The 26,608-nt window shown below is 36.7% G+C and overlaps 1 protein-coding gene across 2 annotated transcripts in view; it reads right to left on the bottom strand.

The window, feature by feature from the left end:
- Positions 1–254: 254 nt before the first annotated feature.
- Positions 255–26,608, bottom strand: part of LOC121880395 (protein abrupt-like) — a 131,150-nt gene continuing 104,796 nt past the window's right edge. The window contains exons 7-8 of one of the 2 annotated variants that reach the window (XM_042387584.1): positions 4,965–5,182; positions 2,061–2,153 (exon numbers count right to left, since the gene is read on the bottom strand). In XM_042387584.1, the coding sequence (XP_042243518.1) occupies positions 5,004–5,182 (179 nt within the window). In that variant the 3' untranslated portion in view covers positions 2,061–2,153; positions 4,965–5,003. Of the gene's footprint in view, positions 2,154–4,964; positions 5,183–26,608 lie in introns of both variants that reach the window. The other variant, XM_042387580.1, reaches the window with a different exon arrangement.

Genomic DNA, 26,608 nt, shown 5'->3' on the forward strand with positions numbered 1-26,608 from the left:
AGCTAAGGTACGTTGTTTCCCTTTTCCCGTGTGATTTTATCAAGATTTATCTTATCCACGTTTTCATTGTGGATCTACATGAAATATATATATATATATATATATATATATATATATATATATATATATATATATATATATATATATATATATATATATATATATATATATATATATATATATATATATATATATATATATATATATATATATATATATATATATATATATATATATATATGTATGTGTGTGTGTGTGTGTGTTCTAGCTACCTCAAATAGAGAACTAACTGTTCTGTAACTAAGGCTTCATCATAAAAGTACATGATATTGATAAGAATTACAAAACTAAAAATATCTTTACTCTAAGGTTCCAACACTTCCAAGCACAACCTTTTAGACAGGTACTTTACTCCCTGATCATGAATGATAAACCCTGTTGATAAGTGCCCAAATTCTTCATGCTTCGAAGTGAGTGTCAAGGTTGAGCTGATAATTCTAATAAGTTATGGGATGGCAGAAGCACTATCTTTTAGATCATTTTACAATTTAATTCAGATTAAATACTGCATGAAGCTGATAGGGTGGAAAACATAACAATGATGTGGGCTACAGAACAGAAAAGTGACTGATGGTGATGAGGTAAAAGGTTTGTACAGTAGTTTGAGCATTCTAGGATCCTCCAGGTTATTATTATTATTATTATTATTATTATTATTATTATTATCAATATCATTATTTATAACATTATTATTACAAACAGTACCAACGTAGTGCTGTCAGTGTACTTGCTTCTTTTCTAATGGTATTGGAGATATAAAACATTCCTGAAAGCCAGTTGCTGAGGTCGCTCAGATGCCGGACAAGCCCTAAGAAGTGGTTGGGTTGCCAGAGTATCAAGCTGCTACTTATATTCTCCGTACATTAATACTCAACACCCAGAATTTCACGAACACCTCCCAGAGAGTCTCTGGACGACCTGAATCACATTTTGTAGAGTAAAATAAAAAAAAAAGACATTCATCAGAACCGCCAGAAAAACATGTCATTAGCGTTTGTCTCCCTGCAATATGAGGACAAGATATCTGCATCACAGCACAACCACCAGACACAACTGGTGGAGATAGGGTTTGGGGATTTGAGGTTAGGGGGTGCATGTTTAGGTGTGGGACCAAGGCGCACACCACTTTCTTCTCAAGAGTGGCTACTTCGACCATCTAATATTGTCTGAAACTTTGCGGAGTTCACACTTGTAAACATAACCTCCTTTTGTTCTGCAGAGATGCATTTGATATGGAGGATATTCCAGCCATTTAGACTGTTGTAATAATACAACTGAGAAAAAAGGCTTGTTTCATATAGAATATAAATATTTATGGCTAGGACTATCAGATCTCCATATAAATGGCTTAATTTCCAAAATGTCATCAGTGGCTGTGTTTACAAGCTACTACTGATATAAAACTGAGGTAGAGCGTTGACTGGTAAACCTGATGAACATACCTGCACAAACAGCGTAACAGTGAACTGTGTAACGTGGGGCACACAACTCAGGCCTCCAGGTGTAGGGACATGAACTTAGGACCCGTACAGTACTTTCATTAAGTAAGACCCTTCACCTGTGTATGAATGACAGCATGATCTTCCGCTGCCAAGTGCTCCCTAACATTTGAGATAATACTCAATTTCAGAATTATCCGATTGTTTCTGATTCCAATTCATTATATATTTCAAAGCTCCTTCCACTTAGCAATATATTAAGAGATATAATTTAATTAGATTGGGACAAGTGAATTCAGAATTGTGAGCATACAACATTTCAAAAACCTTGAACAGTTAAGCATTACTGTCCCATATATCCAGTAGAATGGCTGCTACTACTACTAGTGAGGTTACTACCACTGCTACCTGGCAGTGCAATGCTGGAATCTATTAAATTAGTAGAGTCATGAGAGTTGGCAGACTTTACACCTGGATGGTAGGAGTTGATGTGTGTCCACAGGGAGTACTTGTTGCGGAAGACCTTGCGACAATAAAGGCAGAGAGCCTCTTCTTGGGCCGAGTGTCTGATCTTGAGGTGCTTTTTGAGGTTGGCACGGTTGCTGATAAGCTTGTGGCACACCGGACAAGGACGAGCCTCATACGGGTTATCCTCTGTGGATGAAGAAGCAGAAAATATTAATTACATTTAAAGACAATCTTTTGACACAGCTTAATAAACCTAACTTTAATGAGCTCTGTCAACATACAGTTCTCAGGTAATTATAATGATACTACATTATTTTCTGTATACAAAAGCAACACAAAAAGATGGCCCAGAGAACAAAAAATAATGAATTGCTATAAGGTAATGTGGTCAAAAGATTAAAGGTAAATTTCCAAAATAGTCATCAGGGACTAAATCACAAAAACAAAAACAAAGCACTGAGTCACATTCAACCATGGACGCTGTGGCTCAGATCTGCCACAAACCAACCTATTACGTAGGCTCTGTCTATTTCTAACAAACTTAACAACTGTTACAAGTCACACAAGTTGGTTAACTGCAGTATGTTAGCGGGATGCACCACTACACTACCAAATACATCTTCACTTCTTTTTCTTCACAGTGTTTAATATAATTGATTGTTTTCAGATAAGAACTTAGAGAGGTTAGGCAATAGATTTAGTCCATAGTAGTGTTGGTGGTACAGTACAGCAGTAATGTGCACCTCTCTCACTACAGTGTCCTGAGTTCAATCTCTGGCTGAGGACCAAAGAGAGAAGAGAAGGGTGTCATCCTGTGTGACCCTACTAAACATCAAAAGTTTTCTTTGGGTATTCTGGTTTGCTCCTGTACTAACACTGAGCCATTAGCAAATCAACCGCCTTAACGGCTAGCAAGATGATAAGTGATGAAATGAAAAAAAAATTACATTACAAAGTCTCTTTGGAAAAAGAGGGAGAAAAATCTCCTAAAACATCAAACGTGGGAAAACACAATTGAATTGTTCTTAAAAAACAAAATAGTTCTCCAAATGGCCAACAAGGGGTTACAACACTCCAAAATAATAAACAGATCCCATTATATCCTGATATATTTAAAATTTGAAGCAAAATAGTTGAAGTCACAGTAAAAGCTGAATGTCTTATACAAATACAGCATATTAACAATACACTCCCTAAATAATGGAAATTATGAAGCACGACTTACCTCATATTTAGAGCAAATAATGTACAGGTAGTTCTGCTATAACGCGATAATTGTGTTCTTGTAAAATATCGTGTTATAGAAAATCGCGTAATAGAAATAACAGGGCTTATGGAGAAAATAGGGTTAGGTGCAGATTACTCGAAATCGAAAAAATTTAGTAGTTAGCCTAACACAAAGGATAGCACAGTCTAAATAAATGTTACATTCATATCTAATAATGAAATCATACAGTAAATTTAACACTTTACCTTGAAAAAATATGAATGTAACTTGATGGGGGAGAAGGGTGATTTTGAGGTTGATAACATCAAGCTTCTCTTCAAGTGTTATATCCTTTCTTTTACGATAATCACCGGGAATTCTATCATCAGAATGCTTTTTGGAGATATTCTTCTTTACCATATTCACAGTTAATACCACAAAATTGGAGAAATAGTAAGCAAAAATCGCGTTATAGCAAACAAGCGATCGCGTTATACAAATATTGTTCCGAATTCATAAATCGCGTTAGAGCAAATTCGCGTTATCAAAACACGCGTTATAGCAGAACTCACTGTATCTTAATATACATAAAAAATTTTATCTTACTGGGAGAACCTGGTAACCCTACAAAATAAAATTATAAAAATAAATAAGTATGGGAGATGAAAAAGTTTCAATTAAAAAACAATGCTTCAATAACTGAACCCGCTTCTGGTTTCCTTATAAACAGTCACAATTCAAAGAAGTTACCTGACTGTGGCTGGTTATTGAACTGTACCTCATCAGTATAGTCACCGCTAATTTCTTATCTGTAATGTTTAATATACATGTGATATAATCCTTTCAGGTGAAACTATAATATATATATATATATATATATATATATATATATATATATATATATATATATATATATATATATATATATATATATATATATATATATATATATATATATATATATATATATAAATCACTGTAGGTGGGCGTGATAGGTATATGCTGATAACCACAAAAGAAGAAAACACGAAGTTCCCAAGCGCATGTAATTCACATCTTCAGGGTATATATATATATATATATATATATATATTAAACAATAAAAGATAAAAATGGCAGTGAATTCACCAAGGAAGTTGTGACTCACTCACCAATGAACAACTAGTGAACTTCTGTGAACTGAGATAATTGTCAAGGATATTAAACTGGGTTCAACTTAGTTGATAAACCCAACATTATGGAGCAAAATGCTACACTGCACATACTCAATTTTACGAAATGAGTGAAGAGATGAGAAAAAACTTTTTAGATATTTAAAAAACTTTTATGAAATTGTACACTAACACGTTTAAAAATTGGTTTACATGCCAAAAAACACATCATATATGTGAAAAAATTCCATCTCTCCTTTTCAGTCGCAAATTATCAAAGAAATATGAAAAAAGAGAATTATCTGTTCAAAATAACAAAATATTGTCGTCGGATAAGTTTAACGCATCTGTACATACGTGATGATAAAAGAAGTTTTCGGAATTTACACCACACCTATCTACATAAAAGTCATCATTTTAAGTCTAGACGCATTCTGTCTAAAGCTTTATCTAAGAAAGTATACAGACAACATTAATCCTACGAATGTGACGTAAAGGGCAATATCCAGCCTGTGATTCACTGCCAACTTTGGGTACTGTCTTGTGCATTTGAAGAAATAATCTCAATTTTAAGTTTATCCAAGGCTCATATTGGCTGGTAGTCACATAACTGCTTCTAGCATTTTACTAGCATCTCACCTGACTACGCCTTGCTAGGAGAGGAGGAGGAGATGGTGGTTATATGGGCTCGTACGTGCTGGCATTGTAGGGCCGCATTTTGCATCGCTTGACGTGATTTCGGAGATTGAAAGCCATCGATATGCGAACTCCGCAATATTGGCAATTAACAGGTTGTCGGGAGGGCCATCTTTTAGTATCTTTCGGACTGCTGCCTGTCGACAAATTTAGTGCCATATCTGAAACAAGGCAAACAAGAGTCAATCAAGAGGGAATAGAAGGAAGCTGAGAACTACTGCAGTTCTTAGTGAACAGGGATGCATTTATGATACCAGGGAATGGGATACAGATGGAGCATAAAGCATGAAACGATCAAGGGACAAAAGCTGAGGGCATTATAGCTTTAGCTCATCTTTATTAGCGACACTTTCACTCGATATGAGTCATTGTTCCCTTTACTTGCAAATGGGAAAATGGGTCACATAAAGAATATATTTTGTCAGACTAATAGCAGCCGATCTTCTCATTTATGCCAGGCAGCCTACGATAAGACAATAAACTCAATAGTACTAATGAGTACATCTTCATGCTTCCTGTATTGCCAATAAGGGTGTATATAATATATATATATATATATATATATATATATATATATATATATATATATATATATATATATATATATATATATATATATATATATATATATATATATATATATATATATATATATATATTTCATTTAGTCCATATAGCACGCAGACTTCAACATATAACAACGACCTCACCAGCCTGGACTCTAACCCTCGACCTTATGCGTGTGACCAGGGAACGCTACCACCACGCCACAAGGACACTAAAAGCAATCCTAGACTTTGTATATTTCACACAAAACCTGTTCATCGAGCTGATGGAGCCATAACCTCCAATGGGGATTGCCTGTGCCACTTATGGCTGGTGAGGTCATTGTTCTATATATATATATATATATATATATATATATATATATATATATATATATATATATATATATATATATATATATATATATATATATATATATATATATATATATATATATATATATATATATATATATATATACAGTATATATATATATATATACAGTATATATATATATAAACACGTGAGCCCATATAATCACATTCTGGGACCCATAAATAAGCTACAAGCAGTTCTCAAAACTGGGCTATCATTCAACTAAAATATCAACAATATGAAGGCATTTCCATGCAGAGTACAGGTACAACTTTCTACCTTGGAGACTACTGCCTTTAGATCAGGAAACCATATAAACAAAATTAGGAGACAGAAGACAAGCAATGAACATAAGCAAAAAAGCTTACGGAATCATCCCTCTACCTCAACAAAGCTAAATCAAGTGCAAAACTATAAGATGAAATAATGTATCTGATATAAAGAAATCTACAAGTAGCAATGCTTTCTGATGAATTCATACAACCACCATATTCATATACATGTATGTTACAAAGCAATTTCCTTGGTGACAAAACGATTCTTTAAATTTTGCTAGATGTGCAGTATTGTTTATTCAAAATATAAAGAAATTTAACTTACACACAGCTACATTAGTAATCATGAACATACAGTACTTGATCCTCACCAGATTTTATCCATAGTATAAAGAAAAGATTATTATAAACACTGCAAAGATACTACAGCTCCTCCCCGACTTACGACCACCCGCACTTACGATCTGCCTCAGTAGTACCAAAATGTTGTCAAATTACGTATTTTCGAGTCCCAACGTCAGTGTACTGACAAAATTTTCATCTGTAATTCACTTTAAAATGGCTGGCAAGCTTAAAAGTGAGAGTTTTGTGGTGTTGAGAAGAAAAAGAGACCTATTTTAGATTTTCTATGTATTATTTAAGCATTTTCGACTTACGACCATTTCGACTTATGACCTGGATTTGGGTCCCTAACCCTGTCGTAAGTCGGGGAGGAGCTGTATTCACTTTGATGAAAAGAAAAGTTACCTCGTTGAAAATTTAGCTGCAATTTATCTCACATATTTGACAGTAACACATGTCAATGACAAGTAAAATACATGACCATACATTTCATACTTATTCCTTTACAATTAAATTAAATTCTTCACTGTACAGTATTTCTATCTAGCATGAAGACGATGGTCCATTTTCTTATTCTTCTTCTTTAAGGGGAGGATAATGGGGCAATATTTTTTCCTGGACAACATCTTGCTCAACATACAGTAGATGTATTATGCACATGTTATTTATTTTTAGTGTCATGATGAATATTAAACATACAGGTTCAGTATTCCTCATTTAATGATTGGGATGCATAGTACTTGAAAGACCGATTGTTAAGTGAAATGATTGGATCGCTAAATGAGGGATAATGAGGAATATTATACCCTGTATGTGGAGAAGGCATGTAATTGCCTAGTCAAGTCGTCGACTCACCACCCAATAGCACTCAGAGCGAGTGAGGCTGATTTGTGAGCTATGTTATTGTTCAAATCATAATTTTGGGTAGATACCTGTACACTAAATAATTTTCTTCATTTTCTTTTACTCTGTTACATGCCCACATAATTGTTCATACAGAATGTCCAAAAAAAAAAAAATATTAATAATTATCATAAAGTCAAAACCATAAAGGTAATAAACATTTCTTATTTGCTCGGCAGTAAGTCCACAGAGCGGCAGAGGGGTACCAGAATGGGGAGGGTGGAGCAACATGGGAGATCTCTCGGTTGTTCTTTGTCTCATGTCCCATGAAATGATTGCCAAATAACAATGCAGTATTTTTGGTTTTAGGTATTATTATTATTATTATTTTCATTTATTCCTCATATTTACTGGTACGGTATACAAATGACACAATTCTTCCTGGCAGTCACCAAGTTGACTCATGAGACGTATGGCTGCTGCCTCTATGCCGTAACATCACATGGGCGGAATAGAGAGTGTGGCTGGCCACAGTTACAGCTCACTGCCTCAATACATACGGTCACTTCCCACACATACACACCCATGCTTTTTGTTTTTCTTATATTATGGTTTTATAGTTACAGTACAGTCAGTTCTGCTATAACGCGATAGTTGTGTTCTTGTAAAACGTCGTGTTATAGAAATTTGCATAATAGAAATAACAGGGCTTATGGAGAAAATAGGGCTAGGTGCAGATTACTACTTGAAATCAAAAAAAATTTAATAGTTAGCCTAACACAAAGGATAGCACAGTCTAAATAAATGTTACATTCATATCTAATAATGAAATCATACAGTAAATGTAACACTTTACCTTGAAAAAATATGAATATAACTTGATGGGGGAGAAGGGTGATTTTGAGGTAGATAACATCGAGCTTCTCTTCAAGGGTTATAGCCTTTCTTTTACGATCATCACTGGGAATGTGATCACCAGAACGCTTCTTGGAGAAATTCTTCTTTACCATATTCACAGTTAATACCACTAAATTGGAGAAATAGTAAGCAAAAATCGCGTTACAGCAAACAAGCGTTCGCGTTATACAAATATCGTTCCTCTATTCATAAATCACGTTAAGAGCCAATTCGCGTTGTCAAAAAGCGCGTTATAGCAGAACTCACTGTACTGTAATGATGTGCACTTCGAGCACAGAATCCCCAGTTTTCCCAACTTCCCTCCCAAATTTTTCCCAGGGAGTCGAAGATCATAAAACCGAAAATTGACGATTGTTAAATGAAAAAGGGTGTTAACAATTTTAAATCGCTAAACCAAAAACTCACTAAGTAAACTATTGTTAAATGAAGGATACCTGTACACTGTATGGCAAATATGAACACTTGCTCTGTTCAGTGCACTCATTTTTCTATGTTCTATCTTCCCGTACAGTGGGATAATTTCCGTGTTATAATACAGTATACAGGTATCACTGGAGATACAAATGGATTAGGCTAAAAAAAACATTAATTACGTGAATTTACATTTCACGAATAAATAAACATATGAGAGAAATAGGTTCTCTTCCCCAATGACAAAAATACCCTAATAACATACCCCCCAAAAATCGAAATCATTTCACAAACAAGAACAAAACCTTCCTACTTAATGATAAATAGCACACAACTACTCTAATTCACTACCTAACACATGAAAAAATAATAAAATACTATTTAACTTTGGTACATTACCTACCTTATGGGAGGGCACAACACTTGCGACCCACGCAGGATGCTGGAAGGTTTGTGTGTGGAAGAACTTTTTCTTTGTACTGTACAGTACATAAATGAATGTATTCTGTACCAGTAAATGTGAGGAATAAATAATAATAATAATCTTACCAATTAAATAATAATAATAATAATAATAATAATAATAATAATAATAATAATAATAATAATAATAGTAATAATAATACAGTAAGTACTAGTATAACATCATCCTGCTTAACGTTGTTTTGGTACTACGTTGCTAAACTTTACAGACCAAATATTCATTTAACGTCCCGGTGATCCGATACTACGTTGTTTTGCATCGTCACAGACTACATTTTAAGGTACAGTTTTACCCCGCTTAACGCGCTTTCACTTAACGCGTTTTCGCATATACGCGGTGCCTTGCCAAAGCTGAACTTTCACTTAACGCGGGTTTTTTCCACATATACGCGGTGAGTGTCCGGCTCGGATGCTATTTTTAGATTTTGCCCACGCGCCACCCACCCGCCCGCCTGCCTGCCTGCCTCTCCCTCCTCCTCCCTCCGCTTGGGTAAGCGGCGCGGTAAGGTTGCGCAGTGTGTGTCTTTGTTGCGTTATCACTGACGTCATATGACGTCTCGGACTGTGATTGGCCATGCAGCCCTACCCCCCTCTGCTGCTAGCTGTAATTGGCTTAAAGTATTATGACGTGACTACCCCGGGGAGGGAGGGAGGGAGGAGAGACGACGCTTGACCTAGCCGCGGCAGTTTCATCCCTCAAGGCCACGCCGGGTTAACGCGCATCCATTGTTCCGTAAAATGGCTTCCGCCGGACCACCACCCCCAGAGAGAAACCTTTCCTTACCTGGACCCAGCGGCACTAAACCAAAGAAGACACGACGTTCATTAAGCTACGAGCTGAAGTACCAAATTGTTCAAGATTTGGAGAAAGGAAGACGCCAAGTTGATCTCGCGCGCCAGCATGGCGTCAACGAATCTACGATTCGTACAATAAAGAAGGATGCAGCCAAGATAAAGGAGCACATGAAGATCACAAAGTCTGCAGGTGCTTCATCTATCAGGTATTGCCAGAACAGGGTGCTGGCAAAAGTGGAAACTTTGCTGGTGAGTTATTTGGTGCGTCAGGCGCGACGCAACATGGCGGTGGACACGCGCTCAGTGCAGGAGTATGGTTGGCTGCATAGGTTTAAGAGGAGGAACAAGGTCACCAACATCAGCATTGTTGGTGAGGAAGCGAGTGCTGACCGTGCGGCGGCTAGAGATTTTCCTCCGTTTTTACGTGAGATTATGGAGGAAGGACAGTACAGTGACGACCAGGTGTTTAACATGGACGAATCTGGTCTTTTCTGGAAAAATTTACCTTCCAAGACCTTCGTTGTCCAGTCTGCGAGCAAGGTAAGGGGCCGGAAGATGCAGAAGGAACGCATCACCGTCCTGTTTACCACCAATGCCTCCGGTACCTGTAAACCAAAGTTATCGGTGATTCACAAAGCCCGCAAGCCGCACGCCTACAAGAATATGGACATGAACAAGCTTAATGTCCACTGGCTAACCGCACGTAAGGCGTGGATGTCCTCTTCTCTGTCCCTCTTCTGGTTTGACAACTGTTTTGTTCCTGACGTGCAGAAATTCTGCGAGCAACAGAATGTTCCTTTCAATATTTTGTTGCTCCTTGACAACGCACCTGGACACTCGCCCCTACTTATGGATCGTCACCCCAACGTAAAAGTGGTCTTCCTTCCTCCCAACACTACGTCATTAATCCAGCCCATGGACCAGGAGTTAATCTGCAATGTTAAAGCTGCATACTCGGCAAAGAAATTCAAGCTCCTGAACGACTCTACCAACACCAAGGATGAGTTGCGTAAGCTGGGTGACACCGACAGCGAGAGTAAAAGCGACGAGGACAAGGAACAAGAGGCGGCGACTCAAGAACTTCTCGTCAAACAATTTTGGAAGAAGTTTAACGTCAAACAAGCTGTAGACTTCTTGGTGGAGGCATGGGATCTGCTGTCTATTGCTACGATTCGTCACGCATGGAGACATGTGTTGCATGGCATACCAGGTGAGAGGAGGAGTGAACCTGTGACTGGTCAGGTTCAGACTGTTGCAGTAGCAGTGGACCTTGCCAGAGAAGCTGCGCTCAGTATTACAGCTGAAGGCTTCTCCGAGACCACCAACGAAGACATCATGGAGGTGATCAGAGATCCTGAAGTGACTGCCGACGAGATGTTGGAAGAAGAACCCGCCAGTGAAGAGGAGGAAGAAGGTGCGTCATTCTCCGAAGAACCTAGTTTAAGTCATAGTGATATTAAGTGTCTCATAGAGTTAACAGAAAAAATTAAGTCCATCGTTTCCCGCGACACTGACGATGAACGCCATGACGTCTTCCATACCCGACAGGTGCAGGCTATGGAGCCGTACATCACGGTGTATCATGACAACATCAAAGCCAGCCGTCAGCAAAGCATAACCGAGTTCTTCGCCCGCAACCCACCACAGCCAGCCCAAGCCAGTGATAGTGATAGTGAAGTTGATTTTGAGGGATTTGTCAGGGAAGCCATAACAACTGTAAGTGACAGTGATATTGATTCACCTAGTAATGGTGATTCACCTAGTAATGGTGATTCACCTGAGGGGCAGTAATCTGCCCTCTGCCTCGGAACCAGCCTCCATCCCCGTATGCCGACCCATCTCTTCTACTACCGTGAGTGTTCCTCAAAAATTTTCGTTTTTTAACCTATTCTTTATTTTTCCTATGTTAACCTTTATCTTTCCTAACCTAACCTCTTCTATATTACTTGTTTTTCATGCCACCATAAAGTTAAGATAGAATTTTTACTACAACATAGTTATTTGTCGTCAAAAAGTGGAGTTTGGGGGTCGGGCTGGGTTCTATTGGAATTAATCCCATATGTTCTGTTATTCACTTAACGCGGTTTTCACTTAACGCGGGACCCTCTGGGTTCAATTGACCGCGTTAAGTAGGGTACAACTGTACATCACCCTCTCTCTCGTCTGGCCGTGCTATGCTCTCTCGGCTTGGTGCAGAGTCTCAGTGACTCACCACCCTCCTCCTCCGCTCTTGCCATACTCCTCCCCTCCCGCCATCCGCCTCCTCTGCTTCACTACCCACCACACACTCGCTCTACCGCCTCCGCCCATCGGTGAGTACCAATACAAACTTAGTAGTTGTATATGTATGCACTATTTTCTATAGAAATGGCAATGATTTTTTGTATATGAAATGTATTTCATGGGGCAAAGGGAGGCGCGGGGATATATCTCCCGTATTTCATTCTTAGGAGGAAAATTGATCCACTTAACGTTGCTTCGTATAACGTCGCATTTTTAGGAACGTAACCCTGACGTTAAGTGAGGACACCCTGTAATAATTAATAAACAGATAAATAAAATAATAAAAATACTGCATTGCCATTTAGCAGGAGACAGCAGAGCTGTGAGTGAGTGAAGGAATACCAGCCAGTCGCTCACTCCCTCCCTTCCTCAGTGCTCGCTCCCACACACTAATACATGTGTAATCCCTTTATGTTTTTGATCTTATGATAATTATCTTAAAATTTTTTGGCACATTCTGTATGAACAATGTGTGCGCATGTAATAGAGTATAAAATATAATAAGAAAGTTACGTACCGGGTATATCTACCCAAAAATACGAATTGAAAAATAAAAATAACAACTCAAAGCTTTGCTGAAGGCTGAGTACTGACTCTGCATCCCCTCCTGTGGTGCTACCCCTCCCAGGATTCCTACACATAAAATAAATGTTTAATCCCTTTATGTTTTTGTCCTCATGATAAATAATTTTTTTTTTTTTTTTGCATATTTCTTGTGAAGACTGTATGTGAATGTAACTGTATAAAAAAAAATGGCTATTACGTATAACTACCCAAAAATATGAATTGAAAAATAACAATACCCCGGTAGATGTAACACAACTCAACTTGGCCCAGTAGTGGGAGGATATAACCAACACCGCACTTCCCTCAAAAGGTCTGACCAGCAAACGGCATACTACACTAGAAACAGCCATAGCTAAAAATATTGACATCTTCATTCTACAAGAAACCCTCATGTCAAAAATAAACATATCTGCCTTCCTGGACATCAGCAGTACTCTACCAAAAGGGCCCAACTTCCATGGCAGCATGATTTTCACCAGCTCAGAAGTGGAGATGGAGTAGAGGCACAAGCTGTTCAGATACACCTGGCAAATGACAGCTTTGTAGTATACAACATTTATAAACTGCCACTCTAACGACCAAAAGCCAGTGAACTACTGACATAGCAACACAGGAACTTATGCTCATTACTGGGGACTTCAATGCCCACCATCCAACTTTCAATTAGACTACAAGAACGAACCAGGATGGTCAACACCTAGTGGAACTGCTGACAGATGTTCCAGAAATCACACTCATTAATACTGGGGAACCAACACAAATACTGGGAGGTACACTGGACCTCATATTCATCTCCACTGAGCTTGTTCCAGTTGTTCAGAGGAAGCAATACCAAAAATAAACCCTACTAATAGACACCACAAAGACTACTGGTTCTACAATGATGAGGTCAGATAACAAAATCACTGCTGTCCAACATGCTCTTCAAATCACTCAAAAAATTAGGGAAGACAAATGGCTCGAGTGGTGTGCAGCCTTTAATGCACACACTAACCTGAGTGAACTCTGGATAAAACTCAAGATAGCAACAGGAAAACTGCCCAGAGCTCCAGACCACCCCCAGCCACTTCAGGAAGCAAATCACTTGGCAGAGCACTTCGCAGAACGCTTGTCAACAACTCGACTACCTCCCGAAATAAGACTTCATCTACAGCAAGTACAATTGGAGAGAGAAGTAATAGTCAGATATGTACTTGAACAAACTGACACTACAGACTGTCTATTTACCATAGAAGAAATCAGAAGGGCCAAAAAATAAGCAAAGGCACTGCCCCTGGCAGTGATGGTATAACTTACTCATTGCTCAGTAATGCAGGATCTGCTGGTGAACTTGCTCTCCTCACAGTTATCAATGCATCATGGTCAGCAGGCAAACTCCCGTCAGATTGGAAAAAGGGCAAACATCGTTCCCACCCCCAAATTTGATCCCCAGAATTTCAGACCAATATCACTAACAGCATGCATCGGCAAAACCGCTGAAAGGATGATCCTTACACGACTTCTCTGGAAAACTGGACCACTTCACTACAATATCTTTGGAATCACCAAAGGTGTCAGCACTGCACACAGTTTGGCCACTCTCCTGGGATCAATTGGTCAAAATAAGGCAAATGTAGAATTCCTTGATCTAGAGAAAGCATTTGAGCTGGCAAATGTACAGACCATTGTATCCACTCTGGCCCGGAAAGGCGTCAAGGGATGCCAACTGGCTTGGATTGCTGACTATCTCCAAAACAGAACAGCAAGAGTTACCTGTCAAGGACAAGTCTCAAATCACCAAAGACTGGAAAATGGCCCACCACAAGGAGGAGTTCTTAGTCCAACTCTCTTCAACATCCTCATGGAAAACTTGTGTCGGCTCCCCTTTGAAGAGAGTACCAAACTGCTATGCTATGCTGACGACTTAGCACTGATAGTAAAAGGCAAAAACCAAATCAGCAAAGTCCAAAGAGCACTAGACCTCATCAGTGAAGAATGTACGAGTCTCGGGCTCAAGATATCAATCCCAAAATCGAAAGCCATGAGGATTGGACACAATGAGCCGGTGACATAACTGCAAATACAAGGTATTGCCCTACAATGTTCAATGTATACAAATACCTGGGCATCTGGATTGACAAAGGCCTCAAATTTGACACTGAGATAAACTATCTAAGAGACCGAATAGGCAACATGATGAGAGCCATGACAGGACCCAAGGTGGGTGCGGGACATGTAGTCCTAAGAACGCTATAAATACACGCCATTCGATCATTAACAGACTATGCGACACCTGCTCTTAACACTGAGTGGCAGTGGGAGAAATTGGAGGTTACCCAGAATAACGCTATGAGAGACATTGTCAAGGCACCAATATGGACAAGAGTTGAAAACCTACACAGTCATGTGAAGGAATCTCAGGGAATGAACGAGCTACAATGATGCCACGGCTGCTCTAAGACAGTGAAACATTGAGATGGACATCCCACTCAGTCAGGAGCAAATAAAGAAGACCACACTAACACGAACTGCCCAGTGGAAAATATAAAAAACAGAGAAGATTAATACCTGTACCAGAATCACAAACGGCCAGGTGTTTCTATTTGGTCATGAATTATGAGAGACCACCACTCATGAAGGATATGACAAGATGGGAAGAAACCATCCTCCACCGACTGAGACTGGACTACCCATGCAAATGGGAAATGGGTGTACAAGTACCAACAGAGGAGCACACATGTAAGACCTGTGACAAAGAAGCAGAAAACTCATAAGAGTGCCCTGGAACACAATTAGTTAGGAAAAACATGCAACCCCTATCACAGCAGAGAAGGTTGCCAAAAGGCTAACCACCAACCAGTAAAGTTTCTTACCAAGCATCCACCCCCATGCTAGTGGGGGAGATGTATAGTTACATACTCAAAAAGATGGGCGGACCAACATTTTAGCTTTATGTCATCAAACAAGGATCTTGCCTTATGCTGGATAGCCATAAGGCTCACAGGTGCATTATGTTGATTCTGGTCCTCCATCCACATAGCCAACATCTTTTCCACTTTTTCTATCACAGTACTTCTAGTATGAGTTGTTTTAGTTGCACTGAGAGTAGTACCACTTCCAGCACTAACCTTAATCTTGTCAGCGTTGGTCCGGATAGTATGCACCGTTGTGGGGGTTAAGACCAAGCACAGTGGGTATGTCCACAGCACGTTCCCCTTTTTCAAATTGGCTTAATATATCCATTTTCGTAGCAAGGGTAATGGTCTTACGTTGCCCCTTCACTACACTAACATCAGTAGCACTTGATGGGCACCCCGGAAGCCATTTCGAATGGTTAGAGTACAGTTTTAGAGCAAAAGCACTTAAGCACACACGAATGATGTGAAGTTATAACAGAGACTGGCTTGGCGTCACTTGGGGATGCTGTGATGTTTCGTGAGAGGCAGTGCGCCAAGCCAAGAAAGCGTAGCGTACACAAGAACTGGTGATGCACCGTAGAAAGTAGTCCGTGATTACGCAAAACGACGTAGTATCGGATCACCAGGACGTCAAACAAATTTTTGGTCTCTAAAGTTTAGAGATGTAGTACCGAAACAACGTTGAGCGGGATGACGTTATACGACTTACTGTACAACATCTCTCAAGCCCGGAAAATTATCTCTCATCCCCGGAATTTTCCGGATATCGGGAAAATTTTCTCTGAATTTTCCGGAAAATGAGCTCCTCGGAAAATCGTTCCCAAAGCTGGAATTTTCTGGAAAATTCTGGCTTTCGAAAAGATTTTCCGAGAAAATTTCAATTCGCATCGGAGAGTTCCGGGTTTGAGGGATTCCGACTAATGGGGATTTTACTGTATACAGGTATACCCAGTAAGCCGACGTCCCATTAATTGTCATTTTGCATAACCGACGATTAGATATTGGGGAAATACCCCGCAAGTTTTGTTGAATTTTGTGGGCAGTGGCGGAGTGCGAACTCTTGTTCCCGCCTCTCTGCACTTGTTTACACTTACCATGTCATCTCTGACTTCGTGATTTTTCGTTATTTCCGGCTTCATGCCTAAACACCCCAGTGATAGTTCTTCTGCTGCCCCTAAGATGTGATGTGAGGCATGATAAGTTGTAATGAGGTATTATAAGTGTGGTGATGGACCAGTAAAGATTGGTAGAGACTTGGACTTGCCATCCTCGACTGTCTCTACCATCCTCAACACAGGTAAATAACAGTCTCAATTTATTCTTATTCCTTAATTAATAGTCACACAACAGAGATATATCGAGGGTAGATGGGATTTATGGGGTTGACGGTCCCTAACCTCACAAATTTTTATATTCTCATGGAATTACTAGCTGCTTCAATAACTGTTGATTCACTAACCAACGAATTTTCACAGTCCACATATGCATCAGTTATCAGGGTATAAATGTGTACAGGTATAGTACAGTAATTTAATTTATTTAAATATTTGTAAAGCATGTTTAACACTATCAGTTTCAAAGATGTTTGAATTGTATTCCAACATTCCCCTATTATTATTCATTTATTTTAGAAGAGTGTGCAATTGCCCTAAAGAAGTTCCTTTAACTCATAGTCCAGAAACTTGTCAGTGCTTCTACATTTTTAAATTCGATTTTCACAATCAGACTGTCAAATTTCCTTAGAAATATATTAAATTTTCTTATAAATTTCCTTTGATGAAAAACTTCCAGTAAAAAAATTAAAGTTTATTTCCATAGAGCAATTATGTTAGACACTGGTCTCAAGTCTCCGACCCTGGGCCCAGTGCCAAGTAAATTAATAATGCCGATAGTCACATCACCCACAAATTACCAGTAATGCAAAAATCAAACTCTTACAGGATGCAGACTGAAGTACTATAAACCTGAGTGGAGACTAAGAAAGTGAGTTAGCATGATGTAGCACAATGAGCACACAGATACAGGTGTACTACATCTTCCCACAAGTTACATCAAATATCTTTATTATTTTTACCTGTACAAATGAAACTCTCAAAACTCACTGTAATTAACTAACCACACACACAAAATTTCTTTAAAATCAGGAAATTTCCTTGAAAGTAGAAACACTGAAATTCGGTTCATTGTGACCGCCTTCTACCAGTACTGTACTCCGATGCTCCAAAAACAGGCCAATACCACTGATACCTTGGTAAATCTCTCGTACAATGACAGGCAACACCACCTCAACCAGGCCACATCACCCAACTGAGTGCCTATGACCCATCTTTGTCAGTATACGTACATTGAACTTGTAGATGGCGTGTACAGTGATCCCTCGGTTAACGAAATTTCGGTTAACGAATTACCTTCCATAAGATTCTTCACTTTGGTTAACGAAAAAATTTCGGTTAACGAATTCCTTACGAATTTTTCCCAACATGTTTTCGCCTGCTCACCAGCTGTAGTATTAGTCCGCCAATACAGTAATCGGTTCTAGGGCTTAAATTCGTTACCATTTGAGTAAATATCAAGAAGGTTGTACTATTCAATAATTTTCCAAATCTTATTTTAAAGTTTTTAGTCATTTTAACAATTATTTAACATAATTGAAGTACAGGGAACTAGTTTTTAGCGTAAACAGCCACTCAACACACCCAAAATGGTGTCATTGTGTGTCCCTGCTCAGTGGAGAAAGCTTCCTGCTTCAGACTCTCTTGAACATAAACTATTTTTACGTTTTTACAGTACAATTATTGGTCATTGTGAAGTTAATTTTACATATTGACAATATACAATGCAGTGCAGTGTTGATTTAAATTAAATAATTTTGAATTACACCAAGTGAACTAAAATTTTATGGGTGAAATGGTGGCATGGGGTGACCTCTCTTCCACCCCAATACCTTCTCTTCTCCCTTCTCCTCCATCCCCATTCTAATTCCCATCATCATCATTATCATCATCATCATCATCAACCAGGAGCCTTCTACATGCACACCTCAAAGTAAGTGTACTTTACTGCATTTATTTTTAGTTTGTATGTAATTTTCGATAAGCTGGAACCAATTACCCAAAAACCATTGAAACAATGGTTTCGGTTAACCAAATTTTCGGTTAACGAACGACCTTCTGGAACAAGCACTCGGTTAACAAAATTTGGTTTAGCAATTACCTTCCATAAGAATCTTCAATTCGGTTAACGAAAACAAATTTGATTCACGAAATCATACGAAAACCACATTTTGTTTTGAACATCAGCTGAAAAACTGAGGAGGTACTCAGCCAATTCAGTGATCTCTTCTATGTTTACATTCAAATTAATCACTCTCTTATAAGAATTCCAGCAACGAGATTAAATTCACCCAGTCACTTCTATTAAATTTTATGAGCAAAAAACAAAAACTCAATCTAAAGGACATAAATTAACAATTAAATACTTCACACCACAGGTGCCAACTGTCAAACATGTCACCCCTCTCCCACCTTCTAAGCGTTTGGGGAATAGGACTAGGTTTACACATTTAAAAATAAATAATACCTCAGACTAAAGTTAGGATAATATAACTTGCATTGCTGAAATCCTTACAGGACAGGGAATAATTTGAATATAAACGTCATATTTTGCACAAAAGATAAAATTTTTGCTCTCCCTTATAAAATTCTTAAATTAGATCTAAAATTTGTATGTCTAATGCAAATTTTAGCTTGTTTATACTCATATCTTATCACTATCTTACAAGAATTCCAGCAATGTAAATTATATTCTGGCCGGGTAATTTCTATGAATTTTATGAGCTAAAAACAAAAATCTCAAATAAATAAACAAATTATACTTCACCAGAGACACTGTCACCTCACCTCCCGCTCCCCCCCCCCCTTCTCACGATCGCTGGCTAACTCCCTCCTTGCGTTGGTGATTTCTTTTATCCTTTAAGGTGTTTATTTTATATAATATCTCAGAATAATGTTAGGATAATATAATTTGCATTGCAGAAATCCTTGCAACACAGGGAATAATTTGAATATAAACGTCATATATTTTGCACAAGAGATAAAATTAATCACCTGAATCACATTACAGTTGTGATTTAAGAGTTCTAGTGTATATGTACGATATATATAGTGATTAAAGGACGATTTAGGGAAATTTTAGGAGTGTTTCTGACTTTATGCATTTTTGGCTTTACTTTGTATATACTGTACCTTTCTGTGAGCTGGAACCAATTACCCAATATCCCATTGAAACAATGGTTTCGGTTAACGAAATTTTCGGTTAATGAACGACCTTCTGGAATGGTGTGTTAATTAACGAGGACCTACTATTTAAGTGATGCAAAATATATGAATTGACTGAGGAGACGACGATAACCAAGGAAGCGCTTGGGTCAGGAATCAGTAACAGTTTAGAGAACAGTGCATAATGGATTTACAATGGGGGAGTAGATAATCATATGTGAGTACAGTACCATTAATGCTATATTTCGCTGACCATAGAGATCTCCGCCACCGTGTCCAGCTTATTGTCTATACAGTACCCATGAAAAACTATTCTGAAATACACTGTCACTGAGGCACTATCTTCATACTGTACAGTACACATGTCCTTGCGCCCCAGCCTCTTGGCAAGGTCGCTATTTTGTGCCACCGCCATCTTGTTGGCCATACGTGTCTCCTTCTTGAGCATCATATCTGTGACTAATTATATCTCTGCTAGGCTACACCTCTCATTTCTCTATATACAATAAAGAGTGTGGACATGTTCAGAGATTATTTGTGTGTTTTTGTGTACTGTACTTGTCACAGGTGTATATGCCATTATCACAAGAATAAAGTTGGTTGTTGTACATCTGAGTTTCTTTCGCCCAGTGGGAGAGATCCACTATCACACTCTCTTTAAAGTTTATTTACCCCACAATCCACCCCAAACAAAACTGACAACAAATAAAGATAACTGATACAAAAACTTTATCTTGTTTTAACAACACTGGATGATGCATTCTTATGAAATATTGTACAGTATCCACTACAATATTTGGAATTACACCCAGTACAGTACAATACAGTACTGAGATTATACAGTGAAATCTCTATTTAACGGACTACATGGAGGAAATTCCATTACAGTATATCGAGGGTCCATAAGATGTGAAGCCCTCCATCTTATGAATTATATGGAGAGATAAGTCAGTTATATGGAGGTATCACTGTAGTTTTTTCTACCAACTTGTTTCATAATTTTTAAACAATAAAATAATATTATGCAGAAGAAACATTTAACAAAAAATAAATACAAAACAAAATAATGTGATCATCTTTTATTACATTATGGTGTTAATTGCAAACTGCAGAAAATTACATCAGACAAAAGCACGTGCACAGAAGCAATTAATCCATAACAATTTAACTGGCAAAAGAGAACAAAGGTGAACAAGAGAAACTAAATGTAGAAAAGTCTTAAACAACAAAAGTACTACATACATATATGTATGTGTATACAATGTCTACATTAACAAAAAAAGAAAAAATATTGCACTAAAATTGACATTGCAAAACAAAATTATCAAATTCAAGAATTTTGTAAATCTCTTAGTTTGTCTACAAAAAGTACAATCTAAAATGAAAAGGGGGCACTTGTGTATATAATTTTTACAAATATTTTCCAGCTCACAATGACATTAAAATTTATAATTACTGTACTGTACATACAGTACAACATTGAGTTTCTAATATATATATACAGTATATATATATATATATATATATATATATATATATATATATATATATATATATATATATATATATATATATATATATATATATATATATATATATATATATATATATATATATATATATATACTGTATATAAATATACAAAATAATAAAATCAACGACCTCACCAGCCAGGACTGAACCTCGACCTAATGAATGGGACAGGGAAAGTTACGACCATACAAATGCTCTTGTGGGATGGTGATAGCATTCAGTCCCCGCCTGGTCGAGTATCCTAACTGATAAGATATTATGTTCAAAGTCGCGTGTTATATGGACTAAAAATGAAATATATATATATATATATATATATATATATATATATATATATATATATATATATATATATATATATATATATATATATATATATTATATATATATATATATATATATATATATATATATATATATATATATATATATATATATATATATATATATATATATATATATATATTATTTATTTTTAATTTTTTGCAATTTAATTAAGTTATACATAACCTATTAGATAATAAATAAAATGATCTATCACAGACAAATTTCATTACAGTATAATAAACAACAAAGTCCGAGCAACATGCATAATATGTCATACATAAACATTACAGTACAAACTTACACATACAAAATAACACTGGCAGGTTACAGTACGTATATGCTTTTACACTGGTCCCCAATTTTCATACATAGACAACTGTAATCCACAAACATCTTACTCTCTGATTCTCTAATGAGTGAGAAATATGTTGCTGTTAAAACAGATATGGTAATCAATGGGAAAATTATGCAATTATTAATGATAAAAACAGAATGTTGCTTATTTTTTAAACAGATTATACTGGTTGACAATCCCTTATCCGATATCCTTGGGGCCAGAGGCATATCGGATTTCGGAATTTTTAGGTTTTCAGAATGGTTAGTTTTTTTTTTTTTGTATTAGCCCACCAATAGATCACTGACCCACATCGGTGCCGGGGAGAATAATAATAATAATAAAAATAAAAATAATAATAATAATAATAATAATAATAATAATAATAATAATAATAATAATAATAATAATAATAATAATAATAATAATAATAATAATAATAATAATAATTCATAGGTCTAGGTCGCGTTTCTCACTTTTGATCTTTTTCATTCTTGTATTTCTTTATAATTATTATTATTATTATTATTATTATTATTATTATTATTATTATTATTACAGTATTATTATTATTATTATTATTACTATTTTATTACAGTGTTACTGTTATTATTATTATTATTATTATTAATTTTATTATTATATTTTATTATTATTATTATTATTATTATTATTATTATTGTTATCAATATTATTTTATTTTGGTGTACAGTATTTTAATTAAAAATCTTATTTACTATGAATAATTATTATTATTATAATTATTATTATTATAATTATTATTATTACTATTACATTTTCGCCCACCAGGCCCCGATGTGAGTCAGTGATCTATGTCCAGGTGGGATAATCCCTGTTTAAACAAAAAAAACAAAAAACAAAAAAAAAGACCCACAAAAAAAACTTTTGGTTTTCAGAGCTTTTCGGTTTTCGGAATTTCGGATAAAGGGTTGTCAACCTGTAATTTTTTTGATCTTGCGCATCATATTTGTTTTGACTGCGACTTCTCTTGAGTAGTTAAAGAATCAACCAGTCTATCACCTCTGTTCTGCCTATGGATATCTGTTGTCTATGTATATAACAACAGGGGACAAGTTAAGTACAGAATACTTTACTCACACATGAATGTATAGGTTTACTGTACATGTGCACAATGTGCATGCATGCAAGCATGAGCTTAAGAGAGAGAACCACATACACACATACATTAAAGCATGCACACATATCCATACAAAAAATATGCACAGTACAGTATTATTACTCACAAGCATATGTCAGCAATTAAATAAACAAAAGAACCCTACAAATACAGAACCAGATTGTTCTATCAGCTGTTATGGTCATCCAACACATAAACATAGTGTTCTGTACAATAAATTATTAGAACTATACATAACAATTATGTTGTAAAAATACACCAAGAGATAAGAATTATAACCTAATATATATTCAAATATGGGCAATTGTGTTTCTTTTGTGAATTCCACATGAATAATACTGTCTTTCATAAAAGTAAAACATCAACTCTTAACACAATAATCGAGGGACAGGGTAAACACTGAAGTCAGGCCAGTGAAAAACCATGAGTGTGAACAAGTCTTAAGCCCCTAACCCCCCCTCCCCCAATAAAACACTTGTTACGAGGTTGGAAGTTGGAACTATCTCAGGCCTTAAGCTCTGCCCAGTCTTGTGGCCCAGCCGAGGCAAAATGGGTGTTTTGACCTCCATGCCCTCACATCTGTGGGAGGTAATTAAGGCCGGTGGGGGATGGAGCGGACACCGAGTAAATGAACTTCATATACTGTACATAATACTATGTAGTTGATAAAACTGACACTACCTAATGCCTTTCCTATATCTTTATATGGTTGGCTTAAAAGTGGATGAAATTTATATATACCGGTACAGTACTGTATATTAGACAATATGAATAAGCAAAATTATATATAGTAGTGATTATTTTCAATGTGAGTGATGAAAAATATCCCTCCTCTAAGTTACTTACTTTCCATCTCTCTCCTACACATCTCCTTAATCCACATCCTCGAGTTTGGTCAATAGAAATAATCTAGGTATTCACTCTAAATACAGTACCCCATAAACTGTCCCTCTATTATTGTTTTTGACTGTACATGGTTCATATCAAGAGGCATGGGCCTTTGACAAATATCATATTGTTTTCTTGACAATGCAGATTATATATTTCCTTATAAACATACATTAATGTCCTTTTGGCCAAACATTGGTGATTTCACTGTCTGTTTGCTTTCCAAATATCATGGCTTTGAGAGTAGAGAGAGAAACACCTCCAGCACTCAGGCATTAAATTACAAAGTCAGTGGCCAAGCTCCAGTTCCTACTCATAGAAATCTAAGGCGTACAGTACAATAATTCCATAATTTTTTCTCTTTCCCTTGATTTACATATAGATCCTCCCCCCCCCCCAAAAAAAAAAAAAAATATCATAATACTGTACAGTTAAACAGCCAAACAAACTTTATGATAAAATTAAGCTTTAGACGTAAAAATTTAAGGTAGTATAGTCATTCAGTACTTTTGACTAATATAACAGGTATGTACAGTAAAGCTGAACAAAAATATCTTTTACAAACTCATTACTATCTTAATAAAGTTGCTTTACCCCTTCACTATGGGGAAGTCACATTTATATTTTATTCACTACAGAGAAACCCCCATACACTAGGGGGTCAAGTAAAACAAATGGAATGCTTGATATTCGCCCAATATTTTGTCCCCCAACTCATATAACAGCAAAATTAATTGGAACAAAGAACCTCTTTTACCAGACTTTACACTCAGGATCATGGTCTGTATCTGTACTTCCTCTTGAAAGTATGTTAAAAAATATTTTTTGTAGCACACTTTTCATGGCTAAAAAATTTAATTATGGAAGTGAAATGTCTTCAAACATAAAAAGGGGTGAGGAATAACATAAAATCATAAAGAAAAACATAAATCCAAAATACAGAATACCAGCAATTTGACAAGTACTGTACCCTACAGGTATTGTAATATATTATACATTAAGATCTCATATTTCGCGTGATTTCATTTTATGTTTTTGAATTTCACGAGAACTAACTAATGTAACCAAGTCTTATATTTGGCGTAAAATATCGTGAGTTTCGCGAGATCCAGCCAGCTGAATGCTGGCCACCGTCTTGAATGACGTCACAGCCCTCATACAAGTTAGTCATTTCTGCTAAAACGCGTATTTTGTCTTTAATTGGTTGTAACGCAATTGATGAATAGGGGAACGCTGTTTGTAAGACGCAAACTTTTACATAAGAATGTTGGCTATAGTGAGATTCCATTCTCAATGTTTTGATTCCATCTTCAAGTTTTAAGCGTGGCGCGGGGTTATGCAATGTTTACAGTTCACGTTCGACATCACATGTTCAATTGATTCGTGTCTTTTGTTTGTGAAGTATTTTTTGAAAGGTACTCTGTAAATTTTATTTTATTCTTTTAAATTTAGCTGTTACCAGTATCCATAAATACTGTATGAAAAGAATAAGTAAAAAGAATGTTTCACAGTGAGGACTAAAACGGTTTACACCAAGCTCTCTGTTTACATCACGTATTCAGTTGAATTGAATTGAATTGAAACAGTTTATTTAGCCAGAAAAACACAGTTACAGAGTGGATACTAATAACAATATTAAAATGGCTGAGCCAGTTGAGAACCTGAGCTCTCTTTTAGGCACCTGATATATACAGCTCCTCCCTGACTTACGACGGGGTTAGGGACCCAAATCCAGGTCGTAAGTCGAAATGGTCGTAAGCTCAGCAGGTAGTAGGTAGCGGCCAGCTATCAAACAGGGAGGTACTACCACCTGGGAAGATATTGGAAGCATAATGTGCTGTCTAATGGTAGACCCTGCTGCCATATGGCATCACGAATATTGTGACCAAGTCCCAGTTGCTGATCTGTCTTTCTGCCTCATTTACACACACTTGCAGGGTCTCAATTGTTTCTCTTACTATTGGCAACACAACATACTGTACATAAAGTGTTTCTCACTATTGATTTCTTTTTCTTTATTATCATTACAGTATTGTTATTATTTTATTATTATTTTTTTAACTTTTATTATAAATTTTATTTACTGTGAATTACTGCATTATTATTATTATTCAATTTTCGCCCCCCAGGCCCCAATGTGGGTCAGTGACCTGTGCCTGGATAAGAAAAAAAAATCGAAAATGCTTAAATAATACATAGAAAATCTAAAAAGGTGTCTCTTTTTCTTCTCAGCTCCACAAAACTCTCACTTTAAAGCCTTAGCCATTTTAAAGTGAATTACAAACAAAAAATCGTCTGTAATTTGACAAAATTTTAGTGCTGACAGGGCATGTA

Source organism: Homarus americanus, unplaced genomic scaffold (assembly GCF_018991925.1).
Source record: "Homarus americanus isolate GMGI-L3 unplaced genomic scaffold, GMGI_Hamer_2.0 scaffold50165, whole genome shotgun sequence".
Classification (NCBI taxonomy): Eukaryota; Metazoa; Arthropoda; class Malacostraca; order Decapoda; family Nephropidae; genus Homarus; species Homarus americanus.